Source organism: Triplophysa dalaica, chromosome 16 (genome assembly GCF_015846415.1).
Source record: "Triplophysa dalaica isolate WHDGS20190420 chromosome 16, ASM1584641v1, whole genome shotgun sequence".
NCBI lineage: Eukaryota > Metazoa > Chordata > Actinopteri > Cypriniformes > Nemacheilidae > Triplophysa > Triplophysa dalaica.
In genome coordinates this window covers 6,139,104-6,166,707 of record NC_079557.1, presented here as the reverse complement: position 1 = coordinate 6,166,707, position 27,604 = coordinate 6,139,104, and the positions used below count along the sequence as shown (strand labels likewise).

The 27,604-nt window shown below is 38.5% G+C and overlaps 5 protein-coding genes across 10 annotated transcripts; 4 read left to right on the top strand and 1 right to left on the bottom strand.

The window, feature by feature from the left end:
* The first annotated feature begins 721 nt into the window (after positions 1–721).
* fermt3b (FERM domain containing kindlin 3b) lies at positions 722–6,440 on the top strand. The gene is given in 15 exon segments (XM_056769044.1): positions 722–794; positions 797–844; positions 977–1,210; positions 1,354–1,470; positions 1,606–1,774; positions 1,853–1,955; positions 2,062–2,169; positions 2,335–2,463; positions 2,581–2,627; positions 2,703–2,827; positions 3,675–3,781; positions 3,915–4,130; positions 4,343–4,467; positions 4,916–5,057; positions 5,170–6,440. Coding segments are annotated over 15 exon segments (1,923 nt in total). The 3' UTR covers positions 5,350–6,440.
* Positions 6,441–7,741: 1,301 nt separating this feature from the next.
* Positions 7,742–12,122, top strand: slu7 (SLU7 homolog, splicing factor). The gene is given in 16 exon segments (XM_056770408.1): positions 7,742–7,811; positions 7,814–7,883; positions 8,043–8,196; positions 8,287–8,367; positions 8,456–8,620; positions 8,758–8,826; positions 8,985–9,014; positions 9,355–9,480; positions 9,585–9,682; positions 9,871–9,938; positions 10,053–10,192; positions 10,286–10,447; positions 10,539–10,643; positions 10,766–10,843; positions 10,924–11,043; positions 11,605–12,122. Coding segments are annotated over 16 exon segments (1,716 nt in total). The 3' UTR covers positions 11,785–12,122.
* Positions 12,123–12,254: 132 nt separating this feature from the next.
* Positions 12,255–14,571, top strand: c1qtnf2 (C1q and TNF related 2). 5 transcript variants are annotated; one of them, XM_056770359.1, is made up of 3 exons: positions 12,255–12,610; positions 12,885–13,141; positions 13,225–14,571. In XM_056770359.1, the coding sequence occupies exons 2-3, from the start codon at positions 12,892–12,894 to the stop codon at positions 13,851–13,853; spliced, it is 879 nt and encodes a 292-aa protein (XP_056626337.1). In that variant the 5' UTR covers positions 12,255–12,610; positions 12,885–12,891; the 3' UTR covers positions 13,854–14,571. The 5 variants fall into 5 exon arrangements, with proteins under 5 accessions (XP_056626337.1, XP_056626335.1, XP_056626334.1 ...); XM_056770357.1 differs by having other exon boundaries at positions 12,879–13,141; XM_056770356.1 differs by having other exon boundaries at positions 12,807–13,141.
* Positions 14,572–15,369: 798 nt separating this feature from the next.
* Positions 15,370–19,209, top strand: nocta (nocturnin a). 2 transcript variants are annotated; one of them, XM_056769451.1, is made up of 3 exons: positions 15,370–15,951; positions 17,577–17,840; positions 17,938–19,209. In XM_056769451.1, the coding sequence occupies exons 1-3, from the start codon at positions 15,780–15,782 to the stop codon at positions 18,795–18,797; spliced, it is 1,296 nt and encodes a 431-aa protein (XP_056625429.1). In that variant the 5' UTR covers positions 15,370–15,779; the 3' UTR covers positions 18,798–19,209. The 2 variants fall into 2 exon arrangements, with proteins under 2 accessions (XP_056625429.1, XP_056625430.1); XM_056769452.1 differs by lacking the exon at positions 15,370–15,951 and adding an exon at positions 15,965–17,304.
* Positions 19,210–20,042: 833 nt separating this feature from the next.
* On the bottom strand, positions 20,043–27,482 carry elf2a (E74-like factor 2a (ets domain transcription factor)). Its single transcript, XM_056769448.1, is given in 10 exon segments — positions 20,043–21,543; positions 21,733–21,743; positions 21,745–22,015; positions 22,099–22,291; positions 22,370–22,450; positions 23,398–23,505; positions 23,656–23,748; positions 25,514–25,709; positions 25,859–26,004; positions 27,177–27,482. Coding segments are annotated over 9 exon segments (1,557 nt in total). The 5' UTR covers positions 25,934–26,004; positions 27,177–27,482; the 3' UTR covers positions 20,043–21,014.
* Between the last annotated feature and the right edge of the window lie 122 nt (positions 27,483–27,604).

The window sequence follows — 27,604 nt, the reverse complement described above, 5'->3', positions numbered from 1 at the left end:
TGAGATATATATTTATTAAGAAATATAAATAGTAAAGTGTAATTCACATCAATATGCAGCCAGTGTTGAACATGTTTCTGTCTTGATAGCCGTGACCGTTATCTCTGTGGCATTTATATTTTAAGTGGATGAATGTCAACCTAAACGTTTATTTTGTTTAGATATAATATCTTAATGTTACGAGGAATGTTTCCATATCATTTCATATTTCATATACAAAATGTTATATTGAGTCTTCATGTAAAGGCTTTATTTCACAATTTAAAGGTCAAACATTTATGCTAAAGATTTAAAAGATACATGTGAAGATATCTGTCACACATGTGTTTGATATATGATGCTTGGCCTATTTCAGTTTACAGACATGCGATGAGCTAATTAAAAAAAAATCTTCACCCACACACAGACACACACCCAAATACAGAGCGGTCGATTAGATGCTACCAAAAGAGGAACTGTGGTTCCATGTGATTTGTGTATAAAAGGGAAGTATTTCCCATGGTGAACTTGACTAGGAGTCCAACAGCATCGTGCTCACAGGGTAGATGAAGCAAAGACACACGAGTGCTGGTGATGTGTGTTCATGCAAATCATGTGATTATCATCATGCTTTTTACTTCATCAAGTCACATTTTGGTTGTCTATTCTTTGTACTCTCGACAATCTCTACATAACAAGACTCCAATAGTATTTGTATTTTGTCATTTCTATCATTTGCAGAATGGCAACGTGGGACCTATCAGTCAGTGTGGAGGATCTTGGTCCTGATGCTCCGCCGCTCAAAGTCAGCGTGACCTCGACTTGCACATTGGTGGAGTTTTTCTCAAACTAGTAGAGAAAACCCGTGAGTTACACTTTAGATAAAGGACACCCTTCACTGACTGCGAATTAAGTTATTCAGTTCTTCATAGGTTTAAGAAGTTGAATTCCAGTTTCTTTAATCGCCATTGAGATATTCCTGTGCCCACATGTGTAGAGCTGACGAAGGACTGGTCCGATCACGCCCTGTGGTGGGAACAGAAGCAGCAGTGGCTGCTCCGGACAAACTGGACGCTGGATAAATGTGGGGTGCACGCAGATGCTCGCCTCATTTTCACCCAACAACACAAGCCAGTTCGGCTGGGCCTGCCGAATGGGGCGACGCTTAAAATGCGGGCTTGTTTTTCCAGTCCTGTGTTTCGGACTGTAATGGGAATCTGCAGAATTCTTAGTAAGTCAGATCTGAGAATAATTAATTTTGGATAAAATGGTCCCGGCAAAACTAACTTGAGCTGGCATGTGTTCAACTTTTCGTTTATCATGTAAGTAGGTGTCATGTTTAAAAATATTTTGTCTCATATGTATCTCTTTCAGATATTCGTCGGCCAGAGGAGCTCTCCTTGCTACGTCCTGTTGAAGAAAAAAAAAAGAAGAAAGATAAAAATTGCTCAGAAGAGCTGTACGACATTACTCATCTTCCTCTATCCGCAGGTGCTCAAAATGACACACACAAGAACTTACAGTACAACTATATATATCAAATACAAAAAATAACCTACTGAAGCGGTGATATTTATTCATCCGTTTAAAAAATGTAATTAAAAACTGGACTGTATGTGGACACAGGTTCTGGTCAGATTCTGTGTAATGGAATGCCGGCCCATTTTGCTGAATCTCCAAAAACTGAGGACGCATATAAAATGCTGTCTGTTAGTCAACCCTCCCCTCCACCTGAAGCCATGGCGAAAATCTATCGGCCAGCCAGTGTGGTGGACAAAACACACATTCACAGCAGGTACAATTGAGATGCGAGCTTTAAAAATATCTTTCGTTGTTTCTTTTTTAATATGAATGCTTTTTCGGTTCCCTCAAGGTGGTTGGATTCATCTCGCTCACTAATGCAGCAGGGAATAAAAGAAAATGACAAACTTTCGATGCGTTTTAAATACTACACTTTCCATGATTTGGATCCCAAGGTATGATTCTCTTTACAAAGAGGAGTGCTCAATTATTGAAAGAAAACATCGCAAATAGTTTCGGGATCGTTCATGTTATATGAAGTCAGTTCTGTTTTCATTGTAGTATGATGCAGTGCGTATGACACAGCTGTATGAACAAGCTCGATGGGCTATTCTCCTGGAGGATATAGACTGCACGGAGGAAGAAATGATGCTGTTTGGAGCCCTGCAGGTAACACCTAGAGAAACATTTCATGGACTAAAAACTATAATTCCTAATGGAGAAAAGTGTAATGCCAAAACTACTAAATTAACCAACAGCATTGCAATAGCATCCAAATACATCCACAAAACATGATACTTTCCAATATCTGTCTCTCTAAATTTCTCTTTTCAGTATCACATAGGTAAACTGTCCTTGACTCAGGATGCAGTGTCTTCCACTCAAGGGATGGATGACCTGGAGTCTGCCCTGAAATCTTTGGAGGTGAAGATGGTGGGAGAGAGTAACAGCTCAGACATGCTGGTGAGATACTGTTAGTCTGTGGAATGTTCCGATTAATGTAATTAACATAGAAGATTTGTATATAACATTCAGAGGTGCTTTCTTAAACTAACAGTACTGACTTATTATTTTCTGCAGGATGACATGACTGCTCCAGAACTGACCGACTATTTGAAAATATTTCGGTAAGGCTCTTGTTATATTGTACTTTTGTCTTGAGTAAATATCAGTGTCATATCTCACTAATTTTTACACTTTAGGCCTAAGAAACTAACTCTAAAGGGTTACAAGCAGTTCTGGTGCAAATTTCAGAACACATCGATCTGCTATTATAAGAGTAAAGAGGATCGCTATGGAGAGCCAATACAACAACTCGAACTGAAAGGTGCCTCTTACCACATCACTGTCTAATGCCACAAGTGGACATTGTCTATTTGAAAGGAAAAGTTTACCCTTAAATGAAAATTCGGTCTTAATTTACTCATCCTCGAGTCGTTCCAAATCTTACATTTCTTTGTTCTGATAAACAGAGAGAAAGATATTCAGAAGAATGCTTGTTACAGTTCTTGGCCACCATTGACTATCATAGTAGGAATATTTGCTTTGGAAAATTTCTGTGTTCTGTTGAACAGAAAATAAGATTTTTTGAAGAATGTAGGAAAGCAAACAGTTCTGGGCCACTTTCGACTACTATGGTAGTCAATGCTGGCCAAGAATTGTTTGTTAACAAGCATACTCCCTTGTGTCTTTCTCTGTGTTCATCAGAACAGAATATATATACAGATTTGAAACAATTTGAAGGTAAGTAAACAATGACAGATTTTATTTTGGTGAACTGTCCCTTTAAATAGATTATTTGTTTGTTAGTTGTTTTACTGAGATTTTTTTATTTTGTCAAATATCATTCTCCCTGTACAAAAGTCACGAAAGACTGTGTCTGTATGAACACTTTGTAAAAAAGGAGAGGAATAACCTAAAGATCTTCTCGATTGAACAAACAAAGCCATGCAAATAGAATCAACAATTTGCCGTAAATCCTCTTGTCTTTTGAAAAGAAGAAAGATTTCTTTAATCCTTTAATAAATGAAAAAAACTCACTGAATTATTTTGCTGGAGTCATATTTGCAGTGTGCAACATGTGCGTTCACACCTTTGTTTTGGGTGGGACCACAGCAGAAAAACATTGTTATATAAATGGTGCATGTGATAAGTTACCGATCTTCGTTCTGAAGGTTGTGAGGTGGCCCCTGAAGTAAACGTTGCAGGTCAGAAGTTCTGCATCAAACTGCTCATTCCTGCACCAGAAGGCATGAACGAAATCTATCTGCGATGTGAAAATGTAAGCAACCATGAAGGACCTCCATCATTAAAAATGGGATTTAAAACTATGTCTATAAAAAATCTGCTATAAATTAAGTGTAAATTTATGAATAATTTATTGATTGTTTCTCCACCTCCCTCGACCCAATCAGGAGACGCAGTATTCCCAGTGGATGGCAGCTTGTAAACTGGCCTCCAAAGGTCTGACCCTGTTGGACACCTCGTATCAAAGTGAAGTGAAGAACATCCAGTCTTTTCTCTCCATGCAGCGCTCCAATTCCACAGCTGCCTCTGCGCACACAGACGAGAGCATCAATACACACAGTCTTGTCTCACCAAGATACCACAAGAAATACAAACCCAAACAGGTGCAGAGATAATGAAAAATGTTTCCAGTTCCCTTAGCAATTTCATTTGAGCTCAAAACTGCCATGTTTGTTTCACTTCATTGTACTGTATTGGTTTAGCGTTAAAATAATCTTTGATTTTGAATAATGCTTATGATTAATCCTGATCATCTAGTTACAAGTTTTACTTTAAAGATAATCACCAGAATCTCATTTCTTCTTATTCTCTGCAGTTAACACCTCGCATTCTGGAGGCTTATCAAAATGTTGCCCAGCTTTCCTTGACGTCTGCCATGTTGAAGTTTCTGCAGATCTGGCAAGCTCTGCCTGATTTTGGAATATCCTACTTTATGGTCAGGTGTGTAGACTGTGGATTTTAAACAAGAAACATTGTTATTGACAATGAATAATATGGAAATGTAGTTTCACAATATCAACAAATATTGACACATTCGTTCAAATTGAAAGAATAGTTCACCCAAATATACAAATTCTCTCATCATTTATTCACCCTCATGTCGTTCGAAACCAAATACGAAGATGATGTTTAGACAAATGTTTTTGTGTCCATACAATGGAAGTCAATGTGTGGCAATGATGTTTACCGACAATATTTCTGAAGATCCTCTTTTGTGTTCTGCAGAAGAAAGAAAGTCATACAGGTATGGAATGACAAAAGGGTGAAAAGATAATGGACATTTTTAACAAACTAAAATTTTTGGGTGAAATGAAGCAATGTGAAAACACAAATTCTGCTATGGGAGATAGCTGAGATGATGCAGCATTTTACTCCCATCTTTGCTCAGGTTCAAAGGCAGTCGTAAGGATGAGGTTCTGGGCATCGCTAACAACCGTCTGATCCGTATAGACCTGGGAGTTGGAGATGTGGTGAAGACGTGGCGCTATAATAACATGCGACAGTGGAATGTTAATTGGGACATTAAACAGGTAGGTTACAGGAATATGTGATCAATTGAAATATTCTCATATCACCAAATGACACATCTCATGTAATACAGTTTCAAGTGTTCAGTACTTAAAACATGGCTGTCTTCATAAGGTGGCCATTGAATTCGACGGAAACATTAACATAGCGTTCGGCTGTGTGAACGCAGACTGTAAGGTTGTGCACGAGTACATCGGAGGATACATCTTCATGTCCACACGTGCTCGGGAGCAAAGTGATACGCTGAATGAAGAACTGTTCCACAAACTCACTGGAGGTCACGATGCTCTCTGAGCACACAGGAACAGCTTACAGACAAAAAAGACTGAAGCCACAATTGAAGGAAACTGATAAGTGTTAGGATGGGATTGCAACATCACCCTTCATTTTACTTATATATATACACAGTATTAGTTATAAACAATGAGTGTACATTAGTGAGCTATGATTTAATTGTGAGTATCTATAGATGGCAAATGAAACCCGTGTATTTTTCATGTCATGAAATAGGACGTTTTAGTCATTATGGTGTCTCATCAAACTATATACTTGGTACCTATATCGAGAAGGAATGATTTAAAAGGTATAATATTCTGAAATAATCTAAATGTACTTTCTTAGAAGTGTGTCTGTATTATTGCCAGTATTATCTCATTTTGTGTAACAGCTCAGGAAACCACAGTATATCATTGGCTACCAGGCAAAGGTTAATTGGCCCACGCTCTTCAATGCAGAATGTCTTATCTCTGTACAACAGAGTTTCAGTTAACTGTGTTGTCCCATTGTCACTGTCAGTGTTATTTTTAGATTCAGTCATGCCTGGGAGAGCTTGCTTTTTACTCATTAAGTTAACAAAATGTCATGTCTCCAGTGTTTTTCTAATGAGTTTCACAGCATTGCTAATACTCAATATCCAGAACAGTATAACTGTACAAAAGTCGTTTGATCTTCTCTACAGGTACAATTTGTTATAACAATTTCACACTTTGGAAACACTTAATGCGTTTAATGCTCCTGGGGGCCGTTGTCCTGCAGGGTTTGATCAAACGCATTTGTCTGTCATTTTAAAGACATCTTGAATACCTTAGTTAGATGGCTTCGGTGTGTTTTAAGTAGGTTGGAAACGTGTTCACTTCATTTTAAGTGGTTGAGGTATATTGGAAAATGTAAAGTGACCAGGACAAATTTCATTTAACAGGGCAAATGTATCTACTTGCCACACGCTTTTATCCAAAGCAATTTACAATTCATTCAGACCATAGAGCTTATTAATCGACGTCCATGCAGTGTTTTGTTTTGTCTTGTTTGATTAAGAAATATAACTATTGTATGTCGCTGTGTTAAAAACTGCAATAGTCATTCAGGGAAAGCCCCCTGTTCTTTCACTTTCGATTCCTCCATTTATCAAACAAAACAAGTAACGGTACATATCAAACAGTAATAGCAGTGGATTATTATCCACGCAAGATGGCGGCGCCAATGCAACATGCAATATAGGGGGTGACGTCAAGCCTCACATTCTGTAAATGAACATGTCTGACGTGAACATGCTTGTCATGTTTTTTGACAAGTTTAACAATCATAGGTAGTATAGATGGTTAGAGTTAGGTTGTGGGTTACGGTTAAGGTTTCGTAAGACTTGAAACACCAAGCAGTTAGTCAAAACCAACAAGCCATTCCTACAGATCTGACACGAAACAAGTGAGAGCCCATTTTCACCAGTATGTGTTGTGTTTCCTGGTACCATCAATCCTATGCCATGACATATCAAGACAGCTAAAGGAATTAATTCATACTGTCTATTTTAAAGAATGTTTTGCTAACATTTTTAACAGAAAAGCACTTGTTTTTTTGTAAAACCAAGTAGAGGGAAGAGTATTCCAATTGACTATAAGCTCTTTTAACATCCACAAATAAACAACTTTTTATAAAAGGACAACGTTTTCATTTCACGTACTAACTTAAAGTATAAATATACATACGTAAATAATTAGTAATACCGTGTGAAAACTTCCTAAAAGAAAAAAATCACTAATGCTAAGTTTGTGTGGGTCGTGTAATTTTCGAGCGTAATAACACTTCAGTCCACCTGAGGGCGACGAGTCATCTTCACACACGTCTCACGTCACAGCGAGGAAGACCGGAAGTCGGCATCCGGAAGCGAACGCAACACGCTTGTAAACAACTAGCCACCACTTACTCAGTTATAAATTAACAGTTTTAGATTTATTTTGGGATTTTAAAAGTCTTCAGGTAAATATGTTAAGACAAATTTTTTAAAAACGTGACTCGGAAATAGTATAGTGGTACGTTAACTTTATTAAAATGTATAACGTACGCCGTATCCATCGAGGCTAATTCCTCTAAATTAACGTTGTTGCAGTTGTCATGCTTTAAATGGTTTACATGCAGTATGATTTGGCTTATGGTTGCCTACCATTACACTTTCTGAATATGGTTCCTTTCGAGTTATTTTGTCAATAATCGTGTCATATATTAACCGACTGTCTGCCAAAAGAGAACTCGTAAGCGATACGGAACAATAACTTTAGACATAACGTTAATACCGAAGACATTTATTCGTTGTTTACTGGTTTAACGAAGGATATACGGCGATGACGTTTGCTTCAACTTGAAGCAGGAGAATTACTCAAAATCTCTTTGTATTTTCTTGCAAAGGAGGGCAATGGAGGAAAGTAAAACCCCAGAGGGGGTCGTGGATCTCGAGGAACCGAAGAAAATGACCCGAGAAGACTGGAGAAGAAGAAAGAGCTCGAAGAACAGAGAAAACTTGGAAATGCTCCAGCTGAGGTGGACGAGGAGGGAAAGTATGTTGTGATGATCAAACACAGATACAACATATACAAACACATCGGCATATAATTTACAATTCATATGAAGTGAGACATTTTAAATATATTGAGGAAATCTGTGAAGAAGCTTGATTTTGTCAAAACTTCATCGCTACATACCTTTTTTGTTTTCAGAGATATCAACCCTCATATTCCTCAGTACATCTCATCCGTCCCTTGGTACGTTGACCCCTCAAAGAGACCCACTCTTAAGCATCAGAGACCTCAGTCAGAGTATGAGAGAGAGTTTGCACCCATTGGGGATTGGTACAAGAGAGGTGTACAAGAAGTAAGCACATTCCACCTCCACTAAGAGACATAATTGATTAATAAGTTTCAACTTGAGTAAGATTTTTATCTTTGCCTCCCTGACAAATAGAAATCAATCAGCACAAAATACAGAAAAGGAGCTTGTGAAAACTGTGGTGCCATTACACATAAGAAAAAGGACTGTTTGGAGGTAACTTGCATGACGCTATGTTGTTATAATCAGAAAATAATTAGATTTAGAAATTCGATTTTAATAGGATGATGTAATGCTTTAACAGAGGCCCAGAAAGGTTGGAGCAAAGTTTTCTGGTACAAGTATTGCCCCAGATGAGCACAGCCAGATTCAACTGGCTTTGGATTATGATGGGAAGAGAGACAGATGGAATGGATACAATCCTGAAGACCACACTCGAATTGTGGAGGAATACAGTAAGGTTGACCTGGTAAGTGTTGTTGTTTCTTTCGTTTACTTCTGTTTATTGTTTTGTTATACGTGCAATGATAGACATTGAACTAGGATCTGCTTTTACACAGTGCACAAGCTATGATGATGCTTTTCTTGTTTGATTCCTTCTTATAGGCAAAGCGTACTCTAAAAGCTCAGAAACTTCAAGAAGAATTGGCATCTGGTAAACTAATAGATCAAGCTGTAAGTATTCACATGATTTTATGTAAATTAGGATCTTTTAACTTTGTAGCCTAAATAATACTTATTGCGAGTGAGAATTGTAAAGTAGATAAAAAAGTGTAAAATAGTTTCTTCGTGTAACCTTTTCTTTTGTCTCTTTTTTTGTTGATTTGTTTTAGAACTCAAGAAAACATGATGATGATGCACAGGTACATTTTACATTCCCATAAAGCTGTAAAGGACTTCATCATCATATTTGAATGAACACCTATTTATTTATTAATGGTCAAATAACAACGTTTACCCAGAATTTTCTTTGTGTGGAATCTCTCAGTCCGCACTATATTACGAATCTGACTTTTGTGCTTGGCATTCGAGCTGCCAAACCACAGTATAAAAGAAAAAGACAGCTCACTTTCTATGACGGCTTTATAGATTCACACCATACCAACTTTGGACATTGCAAAAAATTTAGGGGATTGAGATTTCTTAATAATGACTTTCAAGTTGTTTTGCCACTGCTTTCATCTTTTGATTTGTCTCACTCAGGAGCACAGCAGTGAAGATGAGGATGAGGACAAATATGTTGATGACTTTGACATGCCCGGTCAAAACTTCGACTCCAAGAGACGTATTACAGTGAGGAACTTGAGAATCCGTGAGGACACTGCTAAGGTAAATTAACTTGAACACAGTTGAGTGTTCAGTAAAGTATAATGTACCGTCAGTCAGTTGTTATCACAGTATTTTTCTCAGCTAATGCTGTCTTTATTTTACAGTACCTCAGAAATTTGGATCCAAATTCAGCCTACTACGATCCCAAGACTCGAGCTATGAGGGAGAACCCATATTGCAACACTGGCAAGAATCCAGAAGAGTAGGTTCATTTTTCGAATGATTGCTTGAAACCTATAGCCACCTCACCTGCTAAAGAGATGCAAAATCTAACAAATATTGAAGAACATACTTTAAGTTTTTGGATCACACATGTATTGACTGTTTTCAGTGTGTTTGTTCCTGTAGTTGATTCTGCTTGTTCTCAAAGTGTTGTGTTTGATTTGGCAGGGTGGGCTATGCTGGAGACAACTTCGTCCGCTACTCGGGGGACACCATCACTATGGCCCAGACACAGCGTGAGTGATCTCCTTTTTCTACCTGATGTTAAAAAAAGCTCCAGTGTTTTAACCAAACATTTAATGCAACTGGAGAATAATGGTCCATCATTGTTTTGCATGTCCTGTCTGCAGTCTTTGCGTGGGAAGCCTATGAGAAGGGATCTGAAGTTCACCTCCAAGCAGATCCAACCAAACTTGAGTTGCTCCATCAGTCCTACAAAGTCAAAAAGGATGATTTCAAGGATAAACAGAAAGAGACTATCTTGGAGAGGGTACGGTGTAGAGTCTTCGTCTTTCCACCTCTAAAAAAATTCCCCTGTTCTCTGTTTGGCGTGTTGATGGGTTTGTGTCGTATCTCTTTGCAGTATGGTGGGGAGGAACATTTAGACGCCCCTCCTCGAGAGCTTCTGCTGGCTCAGACGGAAGAGTATGTTGAGTATTCTCGCCACGGGGCGGTGCTGAAGGGACAGGAGAAGGCTGTGGCTCGCTCTAAATATGAGGAGGATGTGCTTATTAATAACCATATGGTAGGTCTGGTTATCCGCCAATGTTGGAAATGCACAAGTTATGGATTTTGTTTTATGGATGTAAAGAGATTTTTCAATTTGGTTTCTGCAGTGTATCTGGGGATCTTATTGGAGAGATGGCTATTGGGGTTACAAATGTTGCTACTCGATGGTGAAGCAGAGTTACTGTACAGGGGAAGCTGGCAAGAAAGTAATGGTGAGTGCCATATGCAGTTCATACCTACATAATTATCCGCACTAAATGACGCTATGATGATGCAGCCCTTACCAATAGGTGTCAGTATGATTTTGCGTATAACAGTTTTCTCTTTTTATCAGAACAATTCTTGTGTTCCGTTTGAAGAGGATGTGGAGGAGGAGGCTCAACAGGATGAAGAGCCAAGGACTCTTTTACAGGTACCTTACCATTTTCCAAACCAAGCACGTCAGCAAGTTGATTGAATTGAATTGAATTGAAATTAAATGTGTCATTGTAGATGCACCAGGAAAAGATGAAGGAAAAGAAAAAGAAGAAAAAGAGCAAGAAACACAGCAGCAAAGATTCAGACAGCAGTGATGAGGATGATGAAGCAAAGAAGAAAGAGAAGCTGAAGAAGGTGAGTTGGCCACTTCTTCTTACTGCCACACACATATCTTCACACGTTAGATGGATCTGTGCTATACAAAGCCCATTTTAAAGCGGGCGTATCATATCTCATATTAATCTCTTAAGTACTTATAGAGTAGTATTGCATACTTTGTATCTTCGTAGAGTATTTAGATTGATCACAGTTATAAAAGATAGATACAGCTTTAAGATTATTTCCGAAAACATACGGCCCGTGCGGGGGGAAGGGTAGGCTGAACTAAAGCACATGCGTGCCCATTGTCAACAAAACACATACATCAGTTTCACTCACCGCATGTGGTTCATGTCCGGCATCTTTTAGCGCTGGGACGGCTCCATATATCAGTTTCAAACGATCTGAAAACCTGTTAGATTGCTGGGGGAGTGTATTGAGCACAGAGATACGATGTAATATGCCCAACTCGTTTTTTTGCAAGTTGACCATGTTAAGCATGAGAAGACCGCACGTTTAACATTGTAAAGAAGTCAGAATGTATGACACATGGTTGCAGGGCCGCTTTCAAATAATTGAATGTTTGTTTTTGTGCAGGCATTGAGTGCGGAGGAGCAGAGACTGAAACAGGTGGCTGAAATTATGCAGCTGGATGAGAGGAAGCGGCCGTACACCAGCCTAATGGAAGTCCGTGAACCCACAGAGGAGGAAATGGAAGCCTTCCGCATGAAACGTTACAGAGCTGACGACCCCATGGCTTCTTTCCTAGGACAGTGAATAAAAAGATGACTCAAATGTCTCTTGCACTGTACCACAGAAGCTTCAGTCTCTTTTGTCTGTCACTGCTAGGACTTTTACATACAGACTATTGTTTTAAAATAAATATTGGAAATGTACCATATTCGCAGCACATGACAATACTTAGACACTATTAGAGACTTGTAAATCTTTCCATTTTGTTTAAATGATGTTATGCTGTGCAAGCTAAGCTTGTAAGTATTTTTTGTCAGTCACAAGTCATCTTCTGAAAGTCTTTTTTTTCTTTTGACAGTATATAACAAGCATTGTTTTATTTGTCTTGTAAATACAAATTGGCCATTAAATCATAAATGGGTCATGTTTGTGGGATTTTCTCTTTATTTAACAAATGTCCTCCATCCTCCCCAAGGTTTTCAAATTGAATGATAAAAATAAACTGACCAGAGGTTTACATTATAAATATGTCAATTTAGTTTATCATGTTTTTGTTATTATGTTTAATCTCAAGTGTTTCCCAAATACTTGTGCAGAACAAGTGCACGCCACACTGCTGCCATTCTATGTAACTTTACACTGACTTTATACATTTATTCTCATTTTAAGTGATTTGCGAGTTGCAGTATTATGATATAACAAACTCATTGAATCCCCTCCCCCAGTGTGTTCAATTACATCATGTGTGAACTATCTGGCAGAGCACGTCAGAACTTAAACTGGGTGGATGCTTGCAGAGTTGTTAGCAAATCCATTTAAACAAAACTTGTTTATTTTTCTCCATTTTTGTCTTTGCGACAATCGCAGCTGGATCTTTACTTTGTTTTGCTGTGCATATTTCCTTCCTCTGGTGAGGGCTTGTGCAAGCCTATGCATGCTTTTACTACTGTAATATCTTCGGATAATTTCATATAAAAAAAGGAGATGTTTAGGCCTATGTAGCCTGTACGTGTACTTGTTCTTGTTCTTTAGAACAAAGTTGAGCATTCATTTTATTATGGTGTGTATTTGCTTTACTTCATCTTTTAATATTGTCACTTCTTTAGCTAAATGTTCAGTTTAAAAGAATGGAAATTCCCCACAAAGTCTGGCCTCACCCTCATCTGCTCTGTTTGCAGCCACAGCTGCATCATGTATCAGTTACCGCTGGCCGTGTGCCTGCTGTCTCTCTTCTCTGAGCTGACTGTGAACGGTGCCATCAAGAAGGGACGCAACTACACAATTCATTCATCTCAGCTCAGTTGCAGTCTGCCAGGCCCTCAGGGTCCTTCAGGGACTCCAGGTTCAGCAGGTCCCATCGGCAATGCAGGCAAGATGGGCATTCCAGGTGTCGATGGTCAGGATGGCAAAGATGGTGACATGGGTCAGAAGGGAGAGAAAGGTGAAGGATTTTTAACCTTTACTGTATATAGTGTGTTTTCTTTCATCTAGACATCTGTGAATTTTTTTATTCCCGAATATAAGGTGAACAGGGTCGTCCTGGCAATCCTGGTAAACATGGACCACTAGGACGTCCAGGAATTATTGGAAAGGCAGGACCTAGGGGCCTGAAGGGAGAGCGAGGAGCACCTGGTGTGTCTGGGGCTAATGGGACAAAAGGAGCGATGGGAGATGTAGGAGAGACCGGTTCACCTGGAGGTTGTGATTGTGGAACAGAGGCGCGTTCTGCTTTCTCAGTAGCGGTAACCAAGAGTTACCCAAAGGAACGCACGCCTATCCGCTTCAACAGGATTTTAATGAACGAGGGCGGCCATTACAATACTACAAGTGGGAAATTTAACTGTGCAATACCTGGTGTGTATTACTTTACATATGACATCACGTTGGCTAACAAGCACCTGGCAATCGGCCTCGTCCACAACGGCCAGTACAAGATCAGAACATTTGATGGCAACACAGGCAACTATGATGTAGCTTCAGGTTCAACAGTACTCCGACTGCAGAAAGGAGATCAGGTTTGGCTTCAGATCTTCTATTCAGGACAAAATGGACTATTCTTTGATCCATTCTGGACTGACAGTGTTTTCACAGGTTTTCTCATTTATGCTGATCAGGTTGCTCCAGGTGAAGTGAATGTGACAAATTCTGGATGATCCTGACTTTCTGCTGTTTGTTTACGTGTTGTTTTTTCACAAATTGCCATAAGTGACTCCATTCCAGATTCACTTTATTAAAATCAATACAGAACATTGGACCTAACTGAGGCGGAGAGTTAAAAGAGATAAATATTGATTAACACAAACAGATAACAAAACAACACAAAGGAAAAAAAGTGACATTTGTACAAAACAAGTGCAATATCATCACAAACATTCTTTTTGGTTTTTTCAACACAGTAGTTTCATTATGAAAAGATAGTTGTCATTCAATAAAAAAAGACAATTCTCTGATTTATTTATTAATTATGCGTGCAGGTCTTTGTTTTTATCTATAGTTTATTGACTGCATAAAATGTGATCAATAAGTCATGTTAACACATTTTCAATTGCTGTAATTCATCAAAATAATTTAAAGGGATAGTTCACCCAAAACATGACAATTCTGTCATGAATTACTCGCCCTCAACCTTTATAAATGTATTTGTTGTATATATTTTTTGTTCTGTTGAATATGAAATTAGATATTTTGAAGAATTTAGGAAAACTGGAGGCACCTTTGACACGCATTTGAATTTTTCCTGCTAATGATGACAGAATTTTCATTTTTGGATGAACCATTTTATGTATTTGAAAAAAAAATATATAAAAACAGCAACAAAGTTTTTAAGTCAGTGTATTATTGTTTAAATTCACATGGCTTGTAAAGCCAGTTTAATGGAACTTACAATTTTGAGGAGCTTTGGATCTCAGGTTGAAAGAGTTAGAATTTTACAGCATATTCATTATTTCAGAGGACATTACATCTTTTTATTGTCTAGTAAAAACATCTTATTGTCTCAGTCCTATAGTAGGCTACAGCTAACCTTAAATTGAAGGAACTCTTCAATCATCTTATTTTTATGCTGCACCTGCTATTTCCTTCAGAAAACCTCTTATTTCTGCTAAAGTAAATGACCTTGATGTCATTGGAACATGTATTTGTGTCCAAACATGCTGATACAGGCATTTGATCAATAGGCCCATTGGGGTCTCGACAAACTGCTGTTCAAATAAACAGAAGTGTTCTGTCTCAGTGATGTTATGTAAAGATAATGTAATAATAAGACATTCATGTCAGCATATCTGCGTCAGAAATCCATACTCCTTATGTCCCACTGCAAAAAGGACATGAAATTATTTATAATAAATACATGTTCATATTTTAACTGTTACATTTAATTATTTAATTTAATAGTGCATATTACACAAGTTGTGTTTCTAAAGGGTTGTTTATTATTGTATACATCAAGAGTTCTGCTATGAAGAGAATCAAAACATCTCTTCTCTTTATAAAACTTGGAATTTAAATTAGTTCCACGAACCGTGCTGTGTACGTCAGTCATGATGACGTACTCGCGTTCCTATGGGTCACAGCATATCCTGCATTCTGATTGGCTGTACACGCGTCAGTTCCTCCTAATATGGCTTGCTACGCTAAAAAGACCGGGTTGTCCCTTGAGTAGGACTAAACCATTCGGAGTTATGTAGGTACGTATCGTACTACAATATATAGGAATATTCTTATCCTAAAACTATTTCGAGATCTATTCAAAAACATAATTTATAATAGGAATATTTATGTTACAAATAGAGAAATACTATAATTTGATAAGTGATATCAATACTACTTGACAAATCAGTCTATTGGAGTCACCTATCTAAAGATAGATGATGTATTACTCTTAAGTAATATGAAACCATACCGGCTTTTTCCATACACTAAAAAGACAACTTAACACGTCAAAAAATCATCTCTAAATGCCTTAAACAACTAACACGTTATTTTTATGGGGAGTAGTAAACGCATTATCGGTTTAGTCAAACTTTAAAACAGTTTGAACCGCTTTAAACTACGGACTGTCAACCGAAGAGAGAGAAAGAATGCATCCGGCTCGACGTTGTTCGTCGCTTTTTCACCGAGACCTGACCGCCCTGTTTCTCTCATCACTGGGGACACATCCAAAGAAATCCGCTACGACGAAGATTTCACGACACTGTCATTCAAGGGCTCTTCTTCCTCCATCGAGGTCAAACTCGTCTCCTATTCTACAAGGTTCGTTACAAGGTTGTGCCAAAAAAGATTGTTACATATGCTTGTGTTATAAATTTTGGTTAGAAAATACGGGTTTGTCTCATTTCCTGACTTCCTAACGTTTGATAACGTTACCACTGTTAAGGGATAGAAGCCGTTTTGCGACACCTAAAATAGCTGTAACATTAGGCGGGGAATTCGGGTCTTATTCGGCGTAATGTCAGAACATTGGTCACTGTTTCTTGTCAAAACATACGAAATTTAAGTACAAATTTAAGGACTCTGTCCTAAATGCAGATAGCAGGTGACTCATGTAACGTGACGTTCACGTTAGGTAAGGTGATGACACGAGCAGGAAAACAAGTACTTACTACACCCTGTAGGTGGAGATATACTGCGGTTTCACAAACAGATCATTTGATTTATATTGTTTTAAGTTCTTTACGTTCCTTATTCAAATGTATTTTGTGTTTCATTATATCCCATTATCTAGTGTCATTGCTTTACATATGCATACGGAGCTTGCTATTCGTCCAAATAGAAATGCGTAATTCACTAAATGTTTGATGAATGATGTCCCGACGCATGTGTTATTTTCAAAGACAGAGCTGTTTGTTTGTTGTTCTGTACTAGGATCTATTCTAAGTGTACTTTCTTTGTAACTCGATAGTTCAGGCAAAGGTCAGTGTAGCGTCCAGCAAGTGTCCCCTAATGGTTCCACATGAATTGGTTCAGACGCTTTGCATATTAAACATCTGAAGAGTGATACAATCTTTTAACACGAGATGCCAAATGTTACATCACCAAAGCAGCAAAGGTTTACTTAAAAAAAAAGGTAGTAGGTCACTATGCTGGATAAGCAAATATGAACCCTTCTCTTCCATATCTGGCATAACAGATCAAGTGACTTCAATTTTTTTCTTAATTTATTGGATGACACGAGTTTATTGAATTACATTCCACACTGAGACACACTGTCCTCTTCAATCTGTTGATTAAGTTCGATCTGTTCTCTTCAACCACGTGCGTGTCTGAGCGCGCACTTGTACGCGCGGGCACGCATCGGTTCCCTCTCCTGATTTTCAAACGAGTCATTGTTCGGTATGAATGGTGGGGGAAGGATGCGCTGGTTCGTTCAGGAATCTCTTTGTGTAGCATGCTCACACAGTCATATCCGCAACCCCCAGAATCGTCGCACTTGTCAGAATACAGTGATTTAAGCTGAATCGGAGGATGCGGGCGTGCTCTGCTCTCTCTGGCATTGTATCACCATTGGATTGCATTGACTGGATTTTCATATAATCAAAGAAACGGCATCAATAGTTTGCTTGCATCTGAAAACAAAAACATAGCTGGAAAAGAAGAGAACAAGAGGTATTGCTGAGATGTGTGTTTGGGGTTTATTAGACCCAAATGTTTGAGGTGACTGTGTGATCCACAAACACTAAAGAAGTCTTTTGGGGATGCAAGGCAAGACGCCTTAAATGTATTGTTGTTTTAAAATGATTTTATTGTTTGATGTTATCATCACTACTATGAAGACTAGTGTACTAAGAATGGTTGTCGGGTCATAATTTCAGTACACTAGATTTCTATGTAAATTATGTGTATGTAACGTGTTATATTGTTTGTATGTGTTTCTGTAGTGTGTCAGATGGGAAGCAGCAGCAGTAGTAGTAGGCTCTTCAGTTCTCTGCCTCAGACTCTGAGCAGCGCTCCACTGGCAGACCCACACGTGGATAATGATGACTACGAATACGAGCAGGCCGACCCAGATGCCCTCTTGCGTGAATGCGAAGAGGTTTTGAGGAATCGTCCTCCTCGGCTGCACCGGGACATTATGAGGATCAGAGCCAGCTCGCTGCAGAATGAACCCATCCGCATTATGCAGTGGAACATTTTAGCGCAAGGTACAGTTTGACTGCTTATGTATTTGAATGCTTAACTCCATCTTTGTTTCTTTAAATATGATCTTAATATGTTATTTGTACTGTTGTATGTCTACAGCTTTAGGTGAAGGAAAGGACGGTTTTGTGCGTTGTCCGATGGAAGCCTTAAACTGGTCTGAGAGAAAATATCTTATTTTAGAAGAGATCCTTACCTGCAGACCCGATGTGCTGTGCCTGCAGGAGGTGGATCACTACTTTGACACTTTCCAGCCTGTATTAGCCAGCTTGGGCTATCAAAGCAGCTTCTGCCCCAAGCCGTGCTCCCCCTGCTTGGACGTTCACAACAACAATGGTCCAGATGGATGCGCTCTGTTCTTCAGCCGCCGACGTTTCCAGCTGCTCCAAACCAACCACCTCAGACTGTCCGCCATGATGCTCAAGACCAACCAGGTGGCCATTGTGGCTACGCTTCGCTGCAGGCTCACGGGCCAAGTCTTCTGCGTGGCAGTAACTCATCTGAAAGCCCGGAGTGGCTGGGAGGCATTTCGCAGTGCACAAGGGGCTCATCTCCTCCAGCAGCTCCGTAACATCACCGCTCAGTCGTATCCAGAGATGGACCAGGAGGAAGGAATTCCATTGGTGGTATGTGGAGATTTCAACGCTGAGCCAAGTGAGGAAGTGTATAGACGCTTCATGACGTCCCCACTGGGACTGGACAGTGCGTACAAGTGTCTAAGTGAGGACGGGACTACAGAACCGCCTTATACTAGTTGGAAAATCCGTCCTAGCGGAGAGAGCTGCTCCACGTTGGACTACATTTGGTACACGGAAAGAGCATTCCGTGTGGATGCTGTGCTGAGGATACCCAGTGAAGAGCAGATTGGACCAGACCGGCTTCCCTCTTACAATTATCCCTCTGACCATCTGTCTCTGGTGTGTGACCTCAGCTTCAATCAGCAGCCTCATAGGCTCATGTAGCTGTCAATTATAAGTGCTACTCAATAGTGTTCCAGAGACATTCCTAGAGCATGTGTGAATGTATGTCTGAATGAATTACATTTGTATTAGAATGTAACTTATGTCATTCACATGACCCTTATTTTTACCTTCTGAAGTTGGTCTTTATACACATCTCATGGACTGTTGTAATTGCATTTATTTACCTGGATGGAGATATGATGCATTGTTTGTAAAACAGAGGTTGTGCAATAGTCTGTAATTTATTAAGTGCTGAATGATATCATGATCTCAGGAAGATGCACATTCTTGAAACCGTTGCACACGTGGAAAGATGTTTATATTTATATGACCGTTAATTTTTTTCCTTAAAATTATTGTAATCACCAATGTTTGCCATTGGAAATAATATAAAAGTGTCACACATTTTGAATGGACGTGGTCTCTTTTTATTTTAAAAGCAAATGTGAGCAGTTTGGAACAGTGAGGTGGGATTTTCCATAGACAGTAAGAGTACAGAAAAGCGTAATTTATTTTAAATGCATACAGATTGAATATTCAGACAATTTTAGTTAAACTAAATGCATTCTCTCAGAAGGATTAGTTAAGATGTAACAGAATAGTTTTTGTCCTTAAAGGGCAAATTCATATAGATGACAAATAAAGTTCGATAAACAGTTGCATACAAATCCAGTGCCTGAGAGAATTTCAAGAAAAGGATCTCTATTAAATTAAGCTCACTCCACTTTAATGAGATTATTGAATGCAATGGTTCCCTGCAAACTATCACCCTGATGCGGTCATATAATAAAAATAATGAAAGTCCCCTGCAATATTGCTTCAAGTACAGAGGCATGCGGTTCAGACCTATTCCTATATATGAGCATAAATAATACAGTATAATACCCTAAAAAGAAAAAAACACATGACAGTGTTTTAACTTCCTGAATGTTACCATTTCTTCCTTGGAGACATTTTGCCTTTTCTAAGACCGTTCTGAAGATTACATTTTATCATCTTGATGCAAAGATCCTGATCACGGCAATTTAATCTATTTTGGTCTAAATCTGAGCTGATCAGATTGATAAACCTCGGAGCAAGGGTTTGTTCCATGTCCCTGCAAACACCAACAGAGCTCTGGCAAATATTATATTAGTCACAGATAATAAGGTCTCTCAAATGAACATTAAGCTGTATGTTTAGGGAGTTATATTCAAATAAAGATGCTAACAGACTCTTCGTGTTTCAATAGTTTCAACAAAACAATAGTACTGAAGTGACTTTATTACCAAAGGTCCAACTAAAAATATTCATGTTCACACTTATGACAGTCCTAATATAGGTCATATGACCTGAAACAAAAAGGTCAACTATAGAAGTTCATGAAGATCAGTTAACAAAATTACTTTTTGCACACAAAATGAAACAAAAACAAAGCTAGGTAATTTTTTTTGTTGCATAATTTGTTTTCTATATTTAAATCTACTAGGATACATTTTAGCATAAGAATACAACAAAATATATGCTTCATATATTGAATATTCAATATACTGTATTTTCTTTCCCTTTCTGTACATGTATGATCAACCAAAGTGATTCACAAAGTACAAAGCCACAAATGCATGGTACACAAAAAAGAGACAGCGGAGAAACATGAGAAAATTATTTTAAAAGATTGAAATGAAAAACACAAAAAATGTATGTCCTTCGGAAAACAGTTTCCTTTGAACTGTAAAAACACTTCCTGGTATAAAATATAAAAAAATCTCATATTTACAGAAAAAAAAAAACAATGAGCAGGAGAAAGGTGACCTAAGGCTGCTTGTTTTATTTATCATTCACTACCACAGCGAGTATGTATATGCAGATTCTCACATGCTCCAGGTGAGCACAAGCAACTCAGCTGGTGGCCTCTCTTCACCCATGTGACTTACAATCTTTAGCACCAAGTGAAGTTAATTCCTACAGCATCACAGCACAGACACTTTGCTATAACAAAGCAGGACTTTAACACATTTACGTAAGGAAAGGAAGAAAAAAAGCCTTCAAATGTCTAACCCTGGTTTGAGGCTACACAAGGTGGTTATAGTGTGGGGGAGTGTCTGAGCTGTAGTGCTGGATCATCCATTTCACATAAGACACAGCCACCATTCCAAGACCCTGGATGTTTTTCATTACAACTTTCTCTATTAGCATCTGCATCACAACTGTTATTGGTTCCTGTGTGTCAATGTTTTTTTAGCTCTCTGTGTTTGTGGGGATTGTCTGTGTAACTGCAGTGGTCCCTGCAGAACTGTCAACCGTAACTTCAGAAGTCTCGACCTTTACAATAGTCACATCCTGTAGAGACATTGCAGGCTGTTTGTTTGGCACCACAGTCACCGCTGGCTGCGAGGTCACCATAGTAACAGCACCTGAGGTTCCAGGTGCAGCCATATTAGAGGGGACGGCAAGCTTCAGAACTTGGGAGTTGGTGGTTGTGGTCACAGGGGAAAGCGTGCTCAGTGAGATGGGAGTGCCACCCTTGCCAGGTAAAGTGGGAAGGGTGATGAGCTGCAAGGTGATTCTCTCGCCGCTTTGGCCCTGTGCTGGTACTAGCGTCGGCACAGCCTGGAGAAGCACTTTGCCTGTGGTGTTGCCTCCCACAAATGAGCTGGAAGCGGGGAGGAATTGAGAGCGAACAGTGGGAGAGTTGACAGATAATGTGGAGATTTTCTGACCCTGTGATGTCATGAGAAAAGGGACTTGCATGGCCAGCCTTACCATCCTACAAAAGAATGTAAAACAAAGGTTCAAACAATTCATCTAGAACTAGGAAATCAAACAATTAAGAATTCATTCCGGAAATAAAATATCTAATGTAAAGATAAATTATTTATTTTAGTGCTCATTTTTTTATTTATTTTGTAATTAAACTTGTAATTAAGACACCTTGATAAATAATGAAATATCTTACCCAGGGGCTGTCGCTGAGTTGGCGGTCGACCTGCTGCAGGGTTATATATGCATCTTGTCCCGAGGTTAGGTTGATGATTTTAGGCAAAGCAGAAGAGGAAGAGACCACTTCCACTTTGCCCTTCTGATTGCTGCGATTAACAGCTGGAGTTTCTTTCTGTCCTTCATCAATGCTGTCATCGTCGTCGTCGTCTATGAAGACAATATCTTTCGGCATCTCCTTAAACTGGTACACGAGTCTTTGGCCTTCTACTTTTGCTAAAATGCCCCGCTGGTAGTAATACCTATACAAAGCAGTATGTTAATACCACTGGCATCATTTCAAGAAAGTAAATCTAGATATCTGAAACAATAGAGGAAACATTACCTGAGTGCTCTCCCCATTGTCTCGTAGTTCATGTCCGGTTTATTCTTATGTCTGCCCCATAATTTAGACACCGCTTTGGAATCCACAAGCTTGAAAATGCCCTTCTCTTTCTGAGTCCACTTTATGTATTTTGGACATGTTTCCTTATCCTGCAGGAGGTCCAACAGGAACTCCCATAGATAAGTAGTCGAACCTAGAAAACATACACGTTCAGATTTTTGGCACACTGGAAAATATTAACTTACACATACAAGTTAACTGAAACATTTACCCTTGCTATCTTTTGATTTCCTCTTATAGACCAGATCCAGTGAACCATCAGAGCTATTTCGTGGAGTTCTAGGTTTTCGTCCTGATGGAGAACATTGCGCATATTAAACGTCTTATTTTAAATATAAACTGATTAAAAATTAAATACAGTTATTAAAAGCAAACATTTTATGATTTAATAACCATTAGTAAATTAAAACCATTTAGAAGTTAAACCTGAGAGAATATACAAAAGTGCCGTTTTACAGCGGGATCGATGTATATATAAGGAACAATAAAAAATAAATCTAACTAATGCTTTAAAATGTCTGTTTTTAAAGATCGGGTATGTCATGCATTCAGACTTCTTTACACTATTAAACGTGCTGGGTTCTCATATTTGACATGGTCAACTTGTGAAAAAACGAGTTGGATGAATGACGTAGTATTTCTGTATCTTATACACTCCCCCAGCACTCCAACTTGTTTAGGAAAGTTTTCTTATAGTTCTGTCATCACAGGGATCCTATTTCTTTTATTGGTCATCCTCCCAGAAAACCACGTTGAAAGAAAGAGCCCGCCCACACACCAACAGACGAGTGTGACCCGCTTACCATCAAGATTATCTGCGCTGCAGCTCGTTACTCTTGTGATAGTGAAGTTTATGGACAGTGAAGCTGGATATAATGCTGGATATGGAGATTGTTTGAAACTGATAGATGGCGTGGTCCCAGTGCTTAAAGATGGCGGACATTAACCGCACAGTAAGTCATACGTCTGTGTTTTGTTGGCAATCGGCATGTACGTGTATTATGTACAAAATACGAAGGGATGATGTGATGCTTGCTCGTGCTATAGTTCAGTCCCACTCTCCCCACATCTAGCAGCTTGTGTTTTTGCCGGAAATAATTGTAAAGCTGTATCTCTCTTTTATTCATTTCATCAAACTACTTTTCGAATATATGACGTATGCAATACTACTGTGTAGGTACTCAAGATTAATATGAGATTGGTAGAAACTGATAAGTGATCTTTAATAAAACACGTTACCTCTTTTCTTCTTCTGTAATTCTGTCTGCTGTAGAACAACAATGTCCTTTGTAGCAGGTCCAATATCCTCAGTTCTCACCTCCACTTCCACCTCAGAAAAAAGCTCCTCTGCAGGGAGAGATAGAGCAGAAGTCAACTAAATGATTTGTTTGCAAGACAAGACCAACAAAAACAGGCATGTTTACAAAGTTAAATACTATTGACCGAGTGGCACCACAGGATTTGCAGTACATTTTACGCATATATGTAATCACACACCTGCATTGCGATCCCCATGCAGACTGGAAGGTGAATCCATGTGCAGCAGTGCTTCGGCTGCTTCAATAGTTTTGTCATGTACCGAGTCCTCCACTATGAACGAGAAAAAAAGTTCTTCTTGTCACTAATAACAACACCTTCAGAAAAGTTTGACTAAATGCATTACTAAAGCTTAACAAGTAATGATAACAATTTTTTAAAATGTCAAGTCTTTAGATTCTGTTAATGGTGAAGGTTCATGTGAAAGAACTGCATTTATAGAAAACACAGTGCAATGACATTTCCATTTATTGATTTAAATCGACTACTTTAATTTCATGATTTAGACTAGCTTTCTATTAGAGTGTTTTTTTGCATCTGCCTTATTTTGTTCTTTTTGTATCCAAATTGGCGGTAAATGAACAAGATATTTCCATAGCTCTTCGTTCATTGGCTTAACTGTAGCTTGCGCAAGAGCTGTTAACAACGATTGGTCATGTACGCTGTCACTCAACGACGTACAACGCCCATAAAACACTTCCGCCCTAAACTCCGAAGACAAACAAAACGGAATTGTATATCAATAAACAAATCATATATTGCCCAAAGCAACGTTTAAAACAATATTTCCCGACATCAAACAAACAAAACAAACAAAAAAGGGTTGTTTTTAACAGCGGTACGTTTTCAGTGCTTTTAATTCAACAACCCTACGTTTTAGCAAAGATAAAAAGGAAGTATATTAATCACGATTTGCTGTTTACCTTAGATTTGCTTTGAGCACAATGCAATACTAAAACAACCCGCAAAACTAAGTACGTGCATAACTTTGATTTATCTCGAAAGTCATCAATAAAAACCAGCACCGTTAGCTGATCGGGACGCACAATCATATCGTAAAGAAAATAAACTGTTTTTTAAAACATTTCAGCACAACTTTCAAAAATGAAACACAAAATCTCTGCTAGTTAAGTTATAAACCGCATAACAAACAACGTGTGGGATAAGCGAAAAAGAAAACAAACACTTCCTGGTTTCCGACAGACTCTAGCATCCATACGCTAGAATGAACAACATAAACTAACATACTGAACCAAACAAAACAACTATGAAATACAACAACAATACTTATCAATTTACAAATACAAAATAACAATGTCGATAAAACAAAAAGGAAATAAATTATTTAATGTTACTTGAACTTGGAGCAGCGGATCCACGGCAGCTTCTCACTTCCTGGTTTCTCACTCAAGCGCTTTTTCATAGTTTACCTCTACAGGAGCCAAGCGCTCTTTACCTCAAATCACGTGGTCCTTCATAATGATTATTCAAAGATATATTATTATATTGTTTTTATTAAGTTTTACTGTTTACCAGATTCGGATAAGAGTATTTTCTGTCTTTGAATACAGGCGATTAAAAGCTTGTTTAAATAGAAGTTGGCTCTGTCTGGCGGTTTCCCTCTTAACTATAACAACATCAATACAATACACAAGTTATGAATATTCACAATGAACATATACTTTTTGCTTCTCTATCTTCTCCAATTTCAACTGAGGGCCACAAGATGTCTCTCTTTAGCTGTTTATGTTGGCAAATCCTATCCCTCCCTAGAGTAATATTTCTTCAACAGTTTTGATGATGTGAAAGATGTTCGTCTTACAAAACCTTTGCAATTAACCTGAAACTGCAAAGTGATAGATGGCTCATTTTATTTTCCAAATTAATATACATCAGAACAAAAACAGAAGCATGTATTAAAAAACATCCTTACATACTCTTACTGGCTATCCAACCAGACACGGCACACAAATCATATGTACACTAATACACCAAGCTGTACATGTTCTTGAAGGCAGTTTATGAATTCTGTGCTTACCTTCTTCCATCTCTTGCAACTCAGTTTCCACCACTTGTTCTTCAGCCACATCTTGGACCATATAGGTATTCTGATCATCATAGACCAATACCTGAGCAGCATAGCACTGCTCCACTTCTGCACTATTCACCTGCTCCACTATCACTGCAGGACACTCATTCTCTATATCAGGCTCTACCCCTTCAGGACAAACCTCCTGGGAATAAAACAGATCAATCTTATTTCAATTGAGTGAATTCTTGAATTCACATTACTTGTGTGCTTATGGTGCTCCATTACATATGAATGGATATTTCAACACACGTTCATTCTTTAGCCGTTATGTGTTTGTAGTACAAATGTCACCTGCTGTGCCTCCTCATCTCCAGCAACATACTCCAGTATATTCCCTCCTCCATCTACAATCACCACTGAGGTCATGACTCATTCCTCTGTGTCAAAACTGCAAATATTCACTGGTCCCTGCTGATGACCTTGAGTGATGTCCAAGCCTGAGAAGAGAACATATACTTAATATATTGACTCCTACTATGCATAAAACTATGTCAAGTAAGCAAGACATTTTTTTATCTTCTATTGGGAAAGAATGTTTAATGTTTAGGGGTTGGGATATGTTGGAATAATATTCACAAATTTAACGTGTTTGATTTGTGGGTGGGGCAGGTATCAGTTACGATGTTTGTGTTTTTTCATGGATGTCACACACAGCACTGAAACCACACTTTATAAGCATATTGAAGTATGAGAAAGAGACTTAAGAGGTGGCACACTGGATTTATCTATGAACCAGCCACTCTGAGATGCTCAATATGTTCATAGGCAGACCTTCAGGCAAAAAATCCACACATGCAGAAAACAAAACAAGAAAACGGAAGTAGTATGTATCCTGTTGGGGAAACTATTCTCTGCACACCCATACAAACTGAATATGTCAAAGTCTTTTTTTAAAGAGGAATCAAACAAGTTGTGCCCTGCAGATGTGTTTGCCTCTGTCATTTATACCAGAAAAGAACATTTACCATGTAGTTAACAACTCAACTTAAAGGGACACCAAAATAATTGACAACTGTGAATATCTCATAGCATTTACCAAAACCATTTATTAGACAAAATGTGTTATTTGAGTTTTTGGCCTTTTTACGCGAATTATATTTTGTCATTCTGTCTTGCAAACACATCTGTAACGTTACAGGATATAGCATAATCTAAAGCTCCAACCGGTCAGAGGCCATTTTTAGTGAACAACTAAACGTTTTAATATACGGCCAACTCAGTCTATGGCTTGTTTCACCCCTTTTGTGTCACAGTTCTTATTCAAAATAATAAAACATTGCTGGCATAAACATTGATACTCCGTAAGGTTTGTTATTATTCACATCTTCTCCTTTCAACAACCCAGTTGCACTCTCGCAGAATGATTGTAAACATCCAACGTATTCATCTGCATTTCCGAAGTTAATGACACGTGTAAAGAAAAATAACACAAACAAATGAACGTTTACAAGGACTAAGGTTATCTAAAATCAAGTATGGATCAGACAGCTGCGTCAAACTGTATAAACATAACGACCAAAACAACCTATACAGCTAATATTGGTCTAAATTAAATAAGGTTACTTTAATATCGAATTATTGGTTTGGTGGGATAAGTCAAATATCTTACCTTTAATCGTTGTTTCTTGTCGTTTGAACCAACTTAGGTCGGTTGAATGCACTCTGTCATACGGTTAGCATGCTAATCATGCTAATGACAGATGGACTGGATAGCGCTATAGCAGCTCAAATTGCGCAGGATTCTTTCCGACGAAGCGCAAGCATGAATGAAATAAATATACGTCTATTTAAGTAATCTAAAATTGAAAGAAAATCTGCGAGTTTGCATGCTGCTTTGGTTTCGTTTGCAATGTTTTGCGTCGCTGGTTTCAGGCCTCCAGTTAGCAAGATCTGACCGACGAACTGCGCAGCAACCGCTCGTGACATCACACGCCCGTCCAAAGTGCGCGCGCGCGCTTAAATTTCAACAAGCTCAAAAAAATAATCAAATTAAAATGTAACATGATCATTAATTAATGTACTATTTTAGCACTATCG